Below are 16,555 nucleotides of genomic sequence, written 5' to 3'. Positions count from 1 at the left end.
CTTGAGTCGTGTGACGGTTAGTAAACACTTTATTGGTTCTTCCAGAAGGATAAGCAACATATTGGAAAACAATATTTCATTGTTAATAAACACAAAATTCATTTGTTTCAACAAAAAAAATCTTTTTCCCTCCAAATTAACGTAGCACTGATTCTCCATGTACGTTAAAGGTGTAACCTGAGCTCTTCGACCGGACAACCAAACTAGGCTAGTCGTATGCTAAGCTAAAAGCTATCCTTTGAGTGTCGGTGAGAGCTTAATCCTCATTAGAAGCGCAGAATTGAAGTGTTGTTGTGACTTGGTTTAGCTCTGAGCTCCACATGGCCCACTAGCTCAGTCTGTGGCTAGCAACTAGCATGGCAGCTAACAGCTACCAGTTTGCCACTGAGGTGCGTGAAGCTAAGCTAAGCTTATTTTGCACGTTTTTTTCTTTTTTTTTCCTTTTCCTATTTTTAGACCAGCATCAACCAGCGAGTTCCACCTTTCCCAGATGGACACTGTGGTCACTTCCTGAAAGTGTTGCTGGTGGGCGGAGCCTAAATGACTTGATTAGGAGGAGGAGAAGAAGTTGAAGGAAGTTGAAATGTATTTGCTGCATCAGGCACTTTTATGCAAGTCTGGAGCAAAAGTCCCACAAATTTAAAGCTTCAGGGGAAGAAAAACAAAACAAAAAGTCAATTCTGACAAAAAAAAAAGTCAAATTCATGATTGGTTGGGGGAGGAGAAGGGGGCAGGTTGACATCGCTGATTGGATGGTGACTGACGGATGGGTTCACAGTATTACTCAGGTTGCATAATCAATAATTGCCAATCGATCGTCCTGAATTGTCGCAAATAGTTTAAAAAAAAAACTGAAAATGAAGGTGACGACAAAATGGGAAACAGGAGGTTGGACAGGAAGCTGAGCACGCAACAAAATAAAGGTCCAGTCTGCACAAAAAAAACACCTCATCATCCGCACGAGTCCAAAACGTAAAGTGAGACAAATTCTGTCTTTGAGTTAAGACTGAAGGTCAAACCGAAGGTCACCTTTAAATAATCAGCAGCCGCACTTTCCACTCCACTCGTTTCCCGTAGTTCTCTGTAGTTCCCAGTAGTTCTCTGTAGTTCCTGCTTGTCCTCCGGTTAGAACCAACAGGAACCTTATTTACATCTAATTCTCTTATTTACACTTTGTTCCTCAGTCTGGCCGTCAAGCCAGCGGCCCCACTGAAAATATTCCAGCTCGGTTCGGTCTGGTCACACCCCCCGGCACCCTGGGGACCAATCAGGAGCCAGCTGCCTCCCAGCCAATCAGCTCAGCCCTTCTCATGTATTGTTTTTTTTCCCCCTGTGGTTTGTGTTTTCCCAGAGTGGAGTCGTGGTGATGGTGGTCCAGAGGGGGAAATGCCCCAGTTTGTCCACCAGGTGGCGCCCTCGTGGCTCACGGTTGACTCCGCCCCCTCCCCCCCAGCTCACAGGGCACTGGGCCCCACCCCTCACTGCCCAGGCCCGCTGATGCGGGGCAGGTTCGAGTGCAAAGCAGCTGCTGTGCCGAGGTCCTTCAGTCTGGTGGTGAGTGTTGGAGCACTTCCTGTCTGGCGCCCTCTGTGGGTGGTGGCCAGCATCACACTGCTACTGCTTGGCTCTCTGGAAGAACGCCTGGAGAGACACACACAACAGCAGAGGGATGATGATGAACAGAGGGATGATGATGATGAACGGAGAGATGCTGATGGGGGGATGATAGATGAATGTATGATGATAGAGGGATGATACATGGATAGATGGAGAGGTGATGGATGGAGGGATTATAGATGACTGTATGGAGGAGGGATGTGTGATGGATGGAGGGATGTGTGATGGCTGGAGGGATGATGGATGGCTGGAGGGATGTGTGATGGATGGATGGATGTGTGATGGATGGATGGATGTGTGATGGATGGATGGAGTTGTACCTTGATGTAGTTCTTCAGCACCTTGACGTCGGGCTGCTGGATCACCTGACACAACTCCTGCAACGACACGCCCTCAGACATCACATCTGACCTCCGACCTCCAAGTGACCAGAAAGGGAGAGAGAGAGAAAGAGAGAGAGAGAGAGAGAGAGAGAGAAAGAGAGAGAGAGAGAGAGAGAGAGAGAGAGAGAGAGAGACCTACCTGTGAGATCTCTGGCGCCATCTGCAGGGAGGGCAAATACTCCTGCTGCAGGAACTGGATGAACTCCGGCCCCTGAAACACAACACAGAGCAGGTCACTACCAGGAGGTCACCACCAGGAGGTCACCACCAGGGGGCAGGAGCAGCAGCAGCAGCTCACCCTCTTGAGATGAATCATCTTCAGCGTGAGTGCGCACTCTGACAGCGTCTGGAAGAGACAACATGCCAATCAGTGAGCAGCAAGACCCGTGATGTCACAATGGACCCTCGGGGGGGGCCAGGAGGCGGGAGGAAGAGACTCACCAGAACTGTCTGAGCATCCGAGAGGTCAAAGGTCGGCTTGAGGGGAGCAAGGAAACAGGCGGGAACGATGTGCTTGTAGATGAAGTCTGGGAAGCCGACCAGCCCGTCTTTACCTCCTGCACACACACACAGAGTGACACACAGAGTGACACACAGAGTGACACACAGAGTGACACACACACACACACACACACACACACACACACACACACACACACACACACACACACACACACACACACACACACACACAAAGTTACGCCCTCTCTCACCCCACAGCTCCACCAGCTTGGACAGGATGATGAAGCAGGTCTTCTGGGCGATGGGGTCGGGGAAGTCCACAGCTCCCTGGATGATGGTGAACACCACCCGCTCCATGTTCTCCGCCCCTGCACGGCCACAGCAAGCACAGGCTTAAGCCTAGCTTGGCCTAGCCTAGCCTAGCCTAGCCTAGAGGCGGCGCCGGAGTCAGACTCACCCTGATTGGCCAGCACCTCGTTCATGCCGCTGCCCGTCACCGTCTGGATGAAGGTGAAGTAGCTCCGCCGCAGCATCTGCTTCTCCAGCGCCGCCGTCTGGTCGTTGTCGTCCGCGGGGCGCGCCAGCACCTCGAAGATGGCCAGCACCAGCGGCATGAACACCTGCTGGAGGAAGGGGGACACCTGCCGCTGTGGGCGGAGGTCAGAGGTCAGAGGTCGGGCAGCGGCAGTGGGCGTGGCCTGGCTGAGGCTCCACCCACCTTGAACTTGGCCGTCATCTGGCTGATGAGGGGGATGAACTCCTGCAGGTCCTTGGCCTCGCACTCCTTCAGCATGTGCTCTGAGGCGGCGGGGATGAAGGGCAGCACCTCCTCCTCCAGGCAGATGATCATGCGGTGCAGGAAGGAGCGCACCGAGCTGCGCAGCGCCCCCCGCTGGACGGGGCAGCTCAGCGCCGGCAGGAAGGCCTGCATGCAGTCGCGGTAGACCTCGGTGCAGCCGCACTGCTTCACCGTCTGCTTGTTGCTGAAGGCCTTGCTGGTCCGGCTGCAGGCAGAGGGGGGGAGAGGGGTCATTACTAGAGGTCACCACCAGGGGGTCACTACTAGTGGGTCTCAAGCAGGGGTCACCACTAGGAGTTAACTACTAGTGGTCTCCAGCAGAGGTCACCACCAGCAGGGGTCACCACCACTAGAGGTCACCAGCAGGGTACTCCACTAGAGGTCACCTCCATGGGTCACCACTATCAAGGGTCACCACCAAGGGGTCACCACGAGGGGATCACTACCAGGGGGTCACTACTAGGAGTTTACCACTAGGGGTCACCACCATGGGTCACTACTAGAGGTTACCACCAGGGGTCACTACCAGAGGTCACAACTAGAAGTGACCTCCAGGTCAGGGGTCAGGGCTGACCTGGCGAAGCCCACGGCGTGGCTGAGGCAGTCTGCCAGCACCGCCTGCCTCTCCTCCTCCGTCTCCTGCAGCAGCTTGGCCAGCAGCAGGCGGAAGGCGTCCATGAGCGGCAGCAGCAGGCTCCTCATCAGCGCCTGCTTCCTCTCCACCGCGCTGTCGCCGCCCACGATCAGCACGCCCGCCGCCTCGAACATGAACAGCTGGTCGTCGCTGGTCAGCAGCGCCGGGAAGCCGTTCTCCTGTTGGGCGACACCACAAGGAGGGGCGGGGTCAGTCTGGGTGGCCCCACCCACCCGGGGGAGGGGGATTGTGTGGACAGGGGTCAGTGGGGCCACCTACGGGGGGGGCCAGCTCCAGCAGGTCCTGGATGCGAGTCAGGATGTCCTCGATGAAGGCGTTCATGTGTTTGCTGTCGGGAGAGACACACGCGGGGTTGGCTGACATCACTTCCTGTTTGTCGTCATTATTACATCACCACCACCACCACCATAACCATCCTCCCCCTCCTCCTCAAACAGGAAGTGACTCACTGCAGGGTCTTAATGAAGCGGGAGAAGAGGTAGGCCACCCTGCTGCGGACCTTCGGGCTGCTGTGTCTCAGACCTCGCTGGTCCAGGAAGGCCATCTGGAGGAGGAGGAAGAGGAGAGGTCACACAGTGTCTCACACACAGAGCCACAGTGTGACGGGCTGGTTCTGACCAGGACGGTGGGGATGTGCAGTGGCTCCACGATGAAGAACTTGTCGTAGCGGACCACGGTCTCGAAGAACTCCAGGGAGACGGAGCAGTGCTGGTAGCTGCACACGTTACACGACACCAGCTGGGGGCAGTAGAGCACAGCGTAGCCGTCAGCATTTGATCGGAGCGTACGGAGTGGACCAGATAGGACTGGACCAGAATGGACCACACCAAACCAAAACGGACCAGACCGGATTGCACCAGACCAGGACTGGACCAGACCGGACTGCACCAGCATGGACAAGACCAGACCGTACTGGACCAGAATGGACCAGAATGTACCAGAATAGACCAGACCAGACCGGACTGCACCAGACCGAACCGGCATGGACAAGACCAGACCGTACTGGACCAGACTTGACCAGAATGGACCAGACCAGACCGGACTGCACCAGACCAGACCAGACCGGGTCCCCACTCACCGTCCTCATCATGTCCTGCAGGGCGCTGGTCTTGGTCGTGTCCCCGGAAAAGTGTGCGCCGTGGGAGGCGGGCAGAGCTTCACCCAGCATGTAGAGCAACCGGATGGCCACCTCCACCTCCATGAAGGGAGCCGTTTGCCAACTCCTAACACAGCAGGGATCACACAGTGAGTGAGTGGGGGAGGAGTCTGTCCTGGGGGTCCGAGCGGTGCGGAGGGGCGGAGTCTTACTGCATGGTGGCGGTGAAGACGCGGCCGACGGCTCCCAGCAGGAGGTCAGGAGACACCTGGGCCAGACGGTCCAGCAGCATCTTCAGCTGCTTCCTGTACTCCACAAACATGGCCTCGTCCTCGCCCTCGCACACACACACACACAAACACAAACACAGAGTTACACATAGTCTCTCTCTCTCTCTCTCTCACACACACACACACACACACACACACACACACACACACACAAATACAGTTATACATGGTCACACACACACACAGAGTTGCACATACCACCACCACCACCCACCCCCCCACCCCCACCCTCACCCACACACACACTCACTCACCTCGTTGTCAAAGTTGTACTCGTCGTCGTACGTCAGCTTTTTCATCACAGCCAGCATGATAGCCTGAAGAGGGCGGGGCTTCGGTCAGTCACAGTCGATGACATCACAGCAGACAGACAGACAGAGAGAGAGACTCACCTCCACGTTAGCCTTCTGCTGTTCGGTCAGCAGAGGGAGCTGTGGAGATAAACCAACCGGGACAGTCAGCAGTCAGACACACTTCCTTCCTCAACCCTTAGCCACGCCCACCCTCCTAGCTCCACCCACCCACCAACTCATAGACCCTCCCCTCCCGCCCCCCAGACACACCTGTTTGAGCACGTGCAGGTACTCGTAGCAGAATCCCACCACATTGGCTGAGATGTCGTCGTCCTCATGCACCAATAGCTGCAGCAGCAGTGGCACTTTGGCCTCCAGCGCCGCCAGCATCTCCGCCGCTGCCTCCTCGCTGCCATCGCCGCCGCCGCCGCCACCCGTCTTGACAACTTTGGTCCAGCTGAGCACCAGACTCTGACCCATCCCGTTGACCAGCCGCGAAAACTTGGCCAGGAAGTCCACATCCTCCTCCTGATTGGACAGGAAACAGGTGATGGCAGAGAGGGAGGAAGTGGGCATGTCAAGAGAAGGAGGAGGAGTGGAGGGGGTGGGCGGAGGGGTTGGGGAGCAGAGGGAGGGTGGAGGTGGTGGAGGTAAAGGAGAAGGAAGGGAGACGTGGCGGAGTTGGAGGAAGAGGAAGAGGAGGAGGAGGAATGGAGAGGGTGGGGGGTGGGGTTGGGGAGCAGAGGGAGGGTAGAGGTAAAGGAGGTAAAGGAGGAGGAAGGGAGACGTGGTGGAGTTGGAGGAAGAGGAAGAGGAGGAGGACGGTGAGGAGGTGAAGGAGGAAGGGAAAGTGGTGGAGTTGGAGGAAGAGGAAGAGGAGGAGGACGGTGAGGAGGTGAAGGAGGAAGGGAAAGTGGTGGAGGTGGAGGAGGACGGGGTGGAGGTGGAGCTGGATGAGGAGAAGGGGGGAGGAGGAGGAGGAGGAGGTGGAGGAAGAGGGACGTGGTGGAGGAGGTGAAGGAGAAGGTGGAGGAGGAGCAGGAGAAGGAGGAGGAAGAGGGACGTGGTGGAGGAGGTGGAGAAGCAGGAGGAGGAGCAGGAGAAGGAGGGGGGGAGGAAGAGGAGGAGCAGGACATGGTCGACAAGATGGAGGAGGAAGAGTTGGTGGAGGAGGAGAAAGAAGAGGGGCAGGAGGAGGTGGTGGTGGGGGAAGGTGGAGGCGGAGCAAGAGGCAGGGGAGGAGAAGGGGGAGCAGGAGGCCTCACCTGCTCCACGTTGAAGAAGCCTGCTGACTGCAGCACTCTGCTGAGAGACTCCACCAGCTTGGTCTTGTCCAGAGGGTCCATCCCCTTGTTGACAATCTCCAGCAGGCAGTCGCAGGCCTCCTCCCTCAGCTCCTCCACCGACATGTGGCTGAGCAGCAGGCCCACGAAGCTGCACACACACACACACACACACACACACACACACACACACACACACACACACACACACGTCAACACCTGGCGGTGGGCGAATGGGCAGGGCTAGGTTCCAGGGGGCGGGGCCTCACCGGTCGTTGGCGATGAGGTTGAGGTCGATCCAAGACACGTAGGCTCCCACCACCTCCAGACACTGACAGGTGAGCTCCGGCTGGCTGCCCTGGTAGGTCTGCAGGATCTGGAACCAGGACTCCACCAGGTGAGGGATGCACTGCTCCCGCATGCTGTCCTTGATCAGCGTATTCCTGCGCGTCTCCTGCAGGAGGAACATCTCCATCAGTGAGGGGAAGCCTAGAGCTGGACCTGGACCTTCATCTGGGCCTGGACCCAGACCTAGACTTGCACTAGCACCGGTGTCTGGACCCAGACCTAGACCCTGAACCTGGACGAGTGTCTACACCTGGAAGTGTTCCTGCGCCAGTGTCTGGATCAGCACCAACGTATGGACCTGAATCGGTGTCTGGACCCAGACCTAGACCCTGAACCTGGACCTGGACAAACATCTAGACCTGGACCTGTGCACTGGACCTGGTAAAGCACCAGTGTCTGGACCAAGACCTCTGGACCCTGAACCTGGACCAGCATTTAGACCTGGACCTGAGCGCGGACCTGGTCCAGCACGTGTTTGGACAAACACCAACGTCTGGACCCTGGACCTGGACGAGCATCTAGACTTGGATCTGGTTCAGCATCAGTGCCTGGACCCAGAGCTCTGGAGCCTGATTCCAGGTCCAGCACCAGCGTCTGGACCTGGACCTCCTGGCACTTCCTCCTCATTACCTCAGGGGAGTACATGATGTTCCTGTCCACCACCTCGGCGTCGATGGCCATCAGCGTTCGCAGGTAGACATCCACGCCCAGCGGGTTGAGGCCCACCAGGGACAGGATGTCGAAGAAGAACTTGGGCCACAGGGTCAGGTACTCCATGATGAAGGTCAGGGCGAACACCTGGGCCGCCTTGTTCCTGATGAAGGGCTTCTCCGGGTGGGAGTTGAGCAGCTGCGTGGGGAGAAGACAGAGTCAGGAGAAGGAGAAGAAGGAGAAGGAGGAGGAGTAGGAGCCAATCAGGAGATGGCGAGGCTGAGGAGCCTGGCGCTGGTACCTGAGACTGGAGCCACTTCATCAGCGTCTCTCTGACCAGCTGCTGCTGAGCTGCACTCAGACCAGCGTGTCTGCAACACACACAGGGAGGAGGTGAGAAGACCACCGGCAAACACCTCCACCAACAACAAAGAAGGAGGAGGTGAAGAAGAAGAACAAAAAGGAGGAGAAGGGGGGGGGAAGTAGAAGGAAGAAGTGAAGGAGGAGAAGCAGAAGAATGAGGAGGAGGAGGAGAAGCACGAAAACAAGAAGAAGCAGAACACGGAGGAGGAAGGGAAGCAGGAGAACAAGAAAGAGAAGGAAATGAAAAAGAAGAAGAGCCCGAACCCTCATCTCCCTCACCTGAACTTGATCTGGTGCTCCAGGACTTGGAAGCAGAAGAACTTGACGTGGTCGTCACTGAAAGGAGGAGGGGGAGAGAGGGGCGTTAGAAACCTGAGACCCGGCATGGGCATGGTCGAGGGGGGCGGAGCCAAACTCACCTGTAAATGCCTTTGGCCAGGGCCTCGGCACACACCTCCCAGGCATCCTGGGACTCCTTCAGCTGCTCAAAGTAGGCCATGGCCTACACACACACACACACACACACACACACACACACACACACACACACACACACACACACACACACACACACACGGCAGACGTTACAGGGTCATGTGACCACCACCGGAACCACCCACCCTGCCCAGGGGTCGGGTCAGCTGACTAGAACTCACCCTCTGCCTGTAGCGGGCGTCGGCGTTGGGGTTGAGCCCGAGCAGGGCCTGCTCGTCCATGACTGCAGCGACAGACTGGCAGGCCATCCGTGGGTTAGCTCTCCTCCAGGGGGCGCTCACTCCTGCGTGGTGCACTCACACAGCTTCCTCTCATCTGGGGGGACAGGAAGTGGAACAAAAGGCGGCCGGCTCGGTGAGATGGAGTCCAGAAAGGTTTGTCAGCGCCAGAACCAGGCAGTCCGGTCACTCCGGTGCTAATCTACGTGCTAACATGCCAAGAGGAGAACCTGCTGCTGCACTCCAGGGTGAGCAGGGGGCGGAGAAGTGGGTGATGTAGTGATGTAGTCACAGTGCAGACACATGGTTTTTGTTTTGTATTCACAGCTGGTCGGTTTGACCTGGACCTAGTCCTGGACCAGCATCAGTGTCTGGACCCGAATCCGGACCCTGAACATGGACCAGCATATGGATCTAGACCTGGGCCTGGACCTGCGCCCTGTCTGGACCCAGACCTCTGGACCCTGAACCTGGACAAGCATCTAGACCTGGACCTGGGCCTGCACATTGGACCATGATTTTTGTTTTGTATTCACTCCTGGTCGGTTTCACCTGTGTGAAGTCGGCAGGAGCTGGCCGCTGGACAGTCTGGCCTGCTCTGCTTGGCTATTCGGCGGCGGACACCAGCTCGACCGTTGACAGCTGCATCACGTGGTCGGCTAAGGCTGCAGTAGCTTTGTGTGCGTGACAACAACAATGACGCCCAGGTGAGCAGCTGACCCCGGATGAGGTGAGTCAGCGCTCTGTGTGTGTGTGTGTGTGTGTGTGTGTGTGTGTGTGTGTGTGTGTGTGTGTGTGTGTGTGTGTCGGCAGGAGGTGGTTGACAGACATGATGCAACCGGTTGCAACCCGCCGAGCGGGGGGCGCAGTCGGGTCTCCGGTGGACCCCGGTGGGCCCCGGGCTCCGTGTGAGCCACCTCTCGCCATGGCCCGGCAGCAGGACCCCCTCCCCAGAGCTCCATCCCCTTCTAGGCAGCACGTAGCACCGCGGCGGCTAACGCACGCTAGCGCTAGCCTCCTAGCTTCCACGGCCACCTGACGCAGCAGAGAGCCGGCGGAGCGGTGGGTAGTGGTGGGAAAGAGGCCAGCGAGGCTCCTTCGGCAGCGAGGAGGACCGTCCCGGAGGTCGGGGAGCAGCATTAACGTTGTTTCTGATCCGGTTTAAGGCAGCTTGGTGGCGGATCCGCTACCGCTCGCCTCCTCCAATCACATCAGCGCGGAGAGAAAACTACCCGTGACGAACTCTGCGTCAGTTTAGCCTCCCTGTTCCAGCGACTGGAGCCCGGACACTCACCTTACTCCGCTCCCGACCAGCCGGCTGCCATCCAGCCGTCAGCCCGCCGCCGATCGCCCGCTAATCACCAGAAGAAAAAAACCTCACACGAACGTCGCTCGGCTCGGCTCCACTCACACATACACAACACACACACGACATAGGCAACGACGGTGCGGCGTGTCCACCCGCTTCACATCCGGGTCACCACCACCGGAAGTACTCGCTCACTCACTCACTCACTACTCAGCGCTTTGCTGCGGCGAAAATGGCAAAAATGTGAATATTGTGGGTTGTCGCCGGTGATGTGTCGTGGCGGGTGTTTGGTTGTGTGTCTGACTTTCTTTACCTGCGTGAATTAATAATTATTTCTGCCGCTCGGCTGACGTCACTCAGACCGAAGTTGGTTTCCGACTTGACACGAGGTTCCTCGAAAATCCCTAGAAATCGAGCCAAATTCATGGTTAACGTGTCCTACAACAGTGACACCATCAACAAACAGGCCCCACTTTTTAGACCCCAAAAGGAAGAAAATCTGGAGCCCTCGCAATATTTCCCTGAGACCTTCCTATAAATGATAATGTTCGGAATCACGTTTAAACAGTTAAATGAATCAAAAAAAAAAATGTATTACCTTGTAGGAAATTACAATATTTAAACCCTTTATCTACATTGCCAGGTGCTGACCTACATTTCAGATTTATGGAAGAAACAGTTATCGTGCTTTAACCGGTGACACAATGCTGACGCCGTTGAAAATTGAATTTATTGCTCATTTATTTAAAATACATTAGGGGAAAAGCATGTTCGTTACAATGGAATGTTTTGTGCCCTCTGTGTTCTGCCGAAATAAAGCACCACTGTCCATAATACACTTTCAACAGTGACATTAAAGATCCAGCTGCGCAGGGTTGAAGAACTGAAAGGATACTAAAGTGTCAGTAACAGTAAAAGCAAAGCAGCTCTAAACTGCTCTGCTACCAAACTTGGTGGATTGAAACATCACAGAGAAGCAGGATCAGCGCGACCAGCGCGACCAGCTGACTTTCTAAAGGAAACTACAGACGATGGTAATGTTTGTATCTTTTGAATATGTAGGCTGTACAACTGCACTCAGTAAAAATCGACTTCTCACAGACTTGCATTTCATAAAGGTGCAATAAAACACTTGTATGTCAATATTGTGTGCATAACTTGTAAAATAATCCAACCGTCAATATAATGTGAATATCTTGTTTATTCCTTCTTAGTCTATAAATATATATTTTCTTTTTAATCAATATAATCTCCATTCTTTTCTCCTGTGTTGTTGCTGTAATTGTGCAAATTTCCCCAATGTGGGATTAATATTTGCTTCTTATTCTTCTGAAGAAGAAACAAGAGCATTGTCACTGTTATATATAACTTTCGTTAAATAAATTTAAACAGATTTGAAAGGACGAGCAACGTGTTGCACGCAATATTATTGGTGAATATGCTGAAAACGTCTTATTATTTACATTTTCTGCGCCCTTCCACAACCACACGTGGACGTTCTTTTTGTACGTTTACTTGAGCCAACGTGAGACCAACTTCATGCTAGCGACGTATATCCTCCTCACGACTTGGCCCAGCCCCCGACGCACCGCCGTGCGCTCTTGACGTGCGCAGGCTCCGCCCTACTGCTTCCTCTTTTCCCGTGGCAGTGAGCGAGAGACACCATGAAGGCGTCCGGCACAGTACGTAAAATTCTCATTTCGGCCGATTGTGAGCTCCGCTCGCCGCCGGAGCGACTTCCAGTCGCTTCCTAATGACTCTTTGCACGGCGTTGTGCGTCCGTGTGGTCCGAAAGTCCGCTTCCGCGGCCACATTTTGACTCTTTAGTCCGAGCCCGTCACAGTGTCTGCGGTCCAACATGGCGACGCAGCACCATGTGGACGCGGATCCGTCGAGTCGAGTTGAGCCGAAGCTTCGAGAGTCGCCCGACATTCGCCGTCGGTTGAAAACTTTGCGTTCGCGACGAACCGTTTTACTGCCTCTAGACGATTTGCGCAGGTTTACTGCTTCCAGAAGCTTCTTGCTGCGCGTTTGTTGGCCCTCAGCGTTGAGCTAAGTGTGCTAACATTAGCCGCTAACGCGCCGCTGCCCCCCGGTGGCCTGATGTCGGCTCGGCAGGCCCGAATGTACCTGGACTCCGCTCACAGGAAGGTGCCGTTGTGAGCTGCTTGGGTACCGGAAATCGCTAAAAAAAAAAATTAAAAAAAAAGTTGTGACTGAAGTCGGCTAAGAGCTCTTGAGGTCGGTGTTTCCTGTAGCTGCAGCAGCCGGCCACTGTTGTCTACAACGAGCATCAATCGAGTAAACACGACACAAGTGGCGAGACTGAGATCCTTCACATGCTGCAGCACCCGAGGACCTGCTCCAGGTGTCAGGGTGTGAGGGGAACATCGGCACAGGTGTTTGAAAAACCTGGAAAAGTCATCTAAATTTCAAGCACCATTAACCCTGATCAGGAAAAGTCATGGAATGGTTTAGTAAAATCACTGAAAAGTTGTAAAATTTGACCCTTAGAAACCAGCAGATCAGAATGAGTTGGTTCTACATCATGTAGGCCATTGTGCTGCCCATCCCTCAGCTCCTGTCTCCAACAGTGCTGCGGTACCATGAACACAGTTTGCCCAGCCCAGTGTTGGTCATCCATAATAATTTCAGGTGTCCCATTAAAAAGTTAGTTTTTTGGTTGAATTGGTATGAAGATAACGTTCCATTGTGGAGTGACTGTGCGTTAAAATAAATTTGAGCCTTTTTTCCTCCCAGGGATCACCTTAGTGAACATCTGAACAGGTTTCAAAGGTTTCGTACTGAGTGAGGATAAATAGATGAAGGGACTATGTTGTCATTATTAAGCTGAAAGGTGTCATTTTATAAAATTTTTGGTTTGGTTGGTGTGCCCAGGGATTTTTTTTTTCCAACGTAACAAATGTACCATGGCTTAAAAAAAAGTTAAAAAGAACTGACCTAGCCGACCAGCTAATAAGCCCATGTAGTTTAAAAGTATCAGTTTATGGCCAAAGGTTGCGGTGAGGTCAACGAAACTTCAGTCAAAGTTCTGGGAGAGTTTTGGAATTTTGAGTGTGATGATTTCAGATGATGATGACGAAGCAGCCAAACCCAAAGCTCACGTCCTGACAGTGGAGTGAGTTAGTCTGGCGTGCTAACAGCAACACGGCAGCTTGTCGCCTTCGGGTGGCGCCGCAGTGCCTCAGGAAGTGAATCCAAGCTGCCACAGAGCAAACCCTGCCGCCGCCTGTTGCTGCCGCTGCCACCGGTCCGTCCGTCTGTCTGACCGTTCTATCACTGCGTCCACAGCTTCGCGAATACAAAGTGATTGGGCGTCTGCTGCCCTCCGCCAAGAACCCGGCCCCGCCCCTCTACCGCATGAGGATCTTCGCCCCCAACCACGTGGTGGCCAAGTCCCGCTTCTGGTACTTTGTGTCCCAGCTGAGGAAGATGAAGAAGGCGTCTGGGGAGATCGTCTACTGCGGCCTGGTGAGTGGAGCTGCCTCCCATCCGTCAGTCCGTCCGTCTGGCACCCAAACCCAAAGCTCACCCCTACCCCTCCGTGGGGTGAGCTTGTCTGGCGTGCACACAGCAACATCGATGCCTGTCGCCTTTGAGTGGCGCCGCCGTGCTTCCCAAAGTGAATTCAGGCATCCACAACTCTCATTGGAGGAGGAGTAGGAGGAGGGTGGTCTGGGTCTGAGGGTTCCGGGGGACACTGCCGCTGTCTAACCGCTATGCCCCGCTGGTTGCAGGTCCACGAGAAGACCCCGCTGAAGGTGAAGAACTTCGGCATCTGGCTGCGCTACGACTCTCGCAGTGGAACCCACAACATGTACCGAGAGTACCGAGACCTGACCACGTCTGGAGCCGTCACCATGTGCTGTGAGTACACACACACACACACACTTACAGTAACTCCATCAGATGCACACACAATCATTCAGTCAAACACATACAGACACACACACACACACACAGGAAACAGCTTCAACACCGTTCAGTAAGCAACTGAGACCAGACTAGTGGCCATTGTCAGTCAGTGTCACATGACTCCTGCTGCTTTCTCCTGTGTTTGCGAGTCAGTTTGTCAATAAAGTTCCCCCCCTTCCCTCCACAGACCGTGACATGGGTGCTCGCCACCGTGCCCGCGCCCACTCCATCCAGATCATGAAGGTGCAGGTGATCGCTGCCAACAAGTGCCGCCGTCCCGCCATCAAGCAGTTCCACGTAAGTGTCCTCAGGCCCCGCCCCCTACCTCCCTCCTCAATCCCCGCCCCTCCCACCACTGCTGCTCATCACTTCACCTGCAGCCACCAGTTGATACTGAACTCTCTCTCTCTCTCTCTCTCACTCTCTCTCGCGCTCTCTCTCCTCCCCCAGGATTCCAAGATCAAGTTCCCCCTCCCCCACCGGGTCCTGCGCCGCCAGCACAAACCGCGTTTCACCACCAAGAGGCCGAACACCTTCTTCTGAGTCTGCGGCTCCAAATAAAGTTGTTGTTGTTGGAACTCTGCTGCCTCCTTGTGGTCGTTCTGTCAGTCTCGAGTGAGCAACCCGATGGTCTGTCAACTACTTCCTGTCGGCAGCTGCTTCCTGGCAGCCTGGTGAAGGACGAGGAGCTTTTCAAAAACGAGCTCAATGTTCAGAGGGGTGTTTCTCGCAAGTTCAGCATTGTGTGTACAAGACCTCTTAAGTTTGTCTTATGAATGTTTCAGAATGATTCATATCAGTGGTAACACACAGCAGCTGCAGTACTTTGTTGTATCGTACTCGTTTTGTCCGATTTCACCACCACAGTGTTTGAACGTTTATTTACTTATTTGTGGTGCAGTTCCCCTCTTTGTCCACATGAGGGCAGTGTTCTCTAAGGCTGCTTTTGACCTGATAAGTGGACCAGAACTGAGGGAATAAAGACACACACTTGAATATTAAAGTATTTATCTGAACACATCACGTGGAGGACATCCACAAAAGTGAAGTATTGTCACATCTTGTTTTTAAAAACATCTGAAGCGGAGACCACTGCCCCCTAGTGGGCAAATGCTTCCAACACTGAGTGACATGGTGTCTGTCTGCTGATTGGACTGCCTAAATAGGTGTGTTGGCAGGAGTTCAGGTCATTGCGCCATGTCTGTTCCAAGAGCTGCGTTGCCGCTGACTAGCATGTCGGGCTAACACCTACATGTTGCAACGTTAGCATTAGCACACTGATGCTGCATTCACCAGCAATATATATATATGTGTGTGTGTGTGTGTTTGTGAGTGGGGAGGCGGGGCTACACTATTTAGTTGGTGCTTAGCTCGGTGTGAACGTGTTAGCTGTGTTAGCTGTCTGCAAGCTGAGTGGCTGGAGGAGGGAGGGTGAGTGGGCGGAGCCAGCTGGCGGTGTGTCAGCTGACGAAGTGGTGGGTGGCGGACTTGCTCGCTCGCCCCTGGAACACATTCCTGAGGGTGAGTCACAGACCAACAGGAAGTGAGCTGGCTGGGGCTCCGCCCACCTCCTCCTGGTCTGAAAAGTTCCCGACTGGAGGCAAAGTGGTTGTCGGCAGATGATGACATCACTGATGATGTCACCGACGACGCTGGAAGCGCTGCCAGTTACTTCCCATGATGTCACAGGGAAGAGACAGATCACTTTTACTGCCTGGACCAATCAGATTCAGCCTCCCCCCGACTCGGTACCACTGCCGGTTGGCCCCGCCCATTCGGCTCTGAGTCCCGCCCACTCTACGCTTCGTCCTGTCCATTTGATCTTTCAACCCCGCCCACTCCACTCTAAGCCCCGCCCTCACAGCTCTCAATCCCGCCCACTCGCCTCGAAGCCCCACCCACACAATCTCATTCTCCTGGCTGTGGACACCGTGTCCTGCTCACCCCCCACGGCTGCCGCTTTAAGACGGCGGCCGCTGCGGCCTGAGGTCTGACCACAGTGGTAGCAATCATGTGACCACCGGACCGCCGCTCGACAACTCAGCTGGCCAGACGGCGGTCAGAGAAGCAAAGGTTCCTGCAGAACCTTCCAGCTGCTTGCAGTGGAACCACATGAGCTGCTGACGCTGCACCGCTGCTGACTGACAGCCCAGAGAGAGAGAGAGAGAGAGAAGGAGAGAGAGAGAGAGAGAGAGCGAAGGAGAAAGAGAGAGAGATGGAGAGAGAAAGAGAGAGAGAGAGAGAGATGGAGAGAGAGAGAGAGAGAGTGTATGTGTGTGTCCTCTCCACTACAGCGGAATGTGCTAAAAGCTCTGAAAGCTTTCAGAGACGCTCCAACCTGCAGGAGCCAAGACCAC

The 16,555-nt window shown here is 54.8% G+C and overlaps 2 protein-coding genes and 2 non-coding genes across 7 annotated transcripts; 3 read left to right on the top strand and 1 right to left on the bottom strand.

Annotated features, from left to right (window-relative positions):
- Position 1: 1 nt before the first annotated feature.
- xpot (exportin, tRNA (nuclear export receptor for tRNAs)) lies at positions 2 to 10,521 on the bottom strand. Of its 4 annotated transcripts, XM_076043961.1 has the most exons (25): positions 10,248 to 10,518; positions 8,897 to 9,050; positions 8,660 to 8,742; positions 8,520 to 8,576; positions 8,179 to 8,248; positions 7,857 to 8,075; positions 7,148 to 7,332; positions 6,861 to 7,029; positions 5,866 to 6,123; positions 5,695 to 5,733; positions 5,557 to 5,619; positions 5,225 to 5,349; positions 4,995 to 5,139; positions 4,535 to 4,654; positions 4,366 to 4,460; positions 4,175 to 4,244; positions 3,836 to 4,074; positions 3,181 to 3,466; positions 2,920 to 3,109; positions 2,714 to 2,830; positions 2,442 to 2,557; positions 2,299 to 2,346; positions 2,140 to 2,211; positions 1,938 to 1,994; positions 2 to 1,641 (listed from the first exon to the last, which is right to left on the bottom strand). In XM_076043961.1, exons 2-25 carry the CDS (start codon positions 8,981 to 8,983, stop codon positions 1,615 to 1,617), a joined length of 2,937 nt encoding a protein of 978 aa, XP_075900076.1. In that variant the 5' UTR covers positions 8,984 to 9,050; positions 10,248 to 10,518; the 3' UTR covers positions 2 to 1,614. The 4 variants fall into 4 exon arrangements, 3 of the variants coding, with proteins under 3 accessions (XP_075900076.1, XP_075900078.1, XP_075900077.1); XR_012928836.1 differs by lacking the exons at positions 2 to 1,641; positions 1,938 to 1,994; positions 2,140 to 2,211 and having other exon boundaries at positions 2,314 to 2,346; positions 2,644 to 2,830; positions 10,248 to 10,521; XM_076043963.1 differs by lacking the exons at positions 7,857 to 8,075; positions 8,179 to 8,248; positions 8,520 to 8,576; ... (1 more) ...; positions 8,897 to 9,050; positions 10,248 to 10,518 and adding exons at positions 7,525 to 7,567; positions 7,739 to 7,779 and having other exon boundaries at positions 7,148 to 7,433.
- A 1,282-nt stretch (positions 10,522 to 11,803) lies between these two features.
- rpl18a (ribosomal protein L18a) lies at positions 11,804 to 14,776 on the top strand. The gene is made up of 5 exons (XM_076043970.1): positions 11,804 to 11,944; positions 13,575 to 13,754; positions 14,021 to 14,150; positions 14,386 to 14,495; positions 14,649 to 14,776. The coding sequence occupies exons 1-5, from the start codon at positions 11,927 to 11,929 to the stop codon at positions 14,739 to 14,741; spliced, it is 531 nt and encodes a 176-aa protein (XP_075900085.1). The 5' UTR covers positions 11,804 to 11,926; the 3' UTR covers positions 14,742 to 14,776.
- On the top strand, positions 13,364 to 13,496 carry LOC142900252 (small nucleolar RNA SNORA68). The gene has a single exon (XR_012928872.1). It is a non-coding gene; the product is annotated as a small nucleolar RNA SNORA68 (small nucleolar RNA).
- On the top strand, positions 13,792 to 13,927 carry LOC142900250 (small nucleolar RNA SNORA68). The gene has a single exon (XR_012928871.1). It is a non-coding gene; the product is annotated as a small nucleolar RNA SNORA68 (small nucleolar RNA).
- Positions 14,777 to 16,555: the final 1,779 nt, after the last annotated feature.

The sequence above is a fragment of the Nelusetta ayraudi genome, unplaced genomic scaffold (genome assembly GCF_046127955.1).
Source record: "Nelusetta ayraudi isolate G7.1 ecotype Tasmania unplaced genomic scaffold, CSIRO-AGI_Nayr_v1 ptg000079l, whole genome shotgun sequence".
NCBI lineage: Eukaryota > Metazoa > Chordata > Actinopteri > Tetraodontiformes > Monacanthidae > Nelusetta > Nelusetta ayraudi.
The sequence above is the reverse complement of the archived record's forward strand: the minus strand, read 5'-3'. Positions and strand labels throughout refer to the sequence as shown.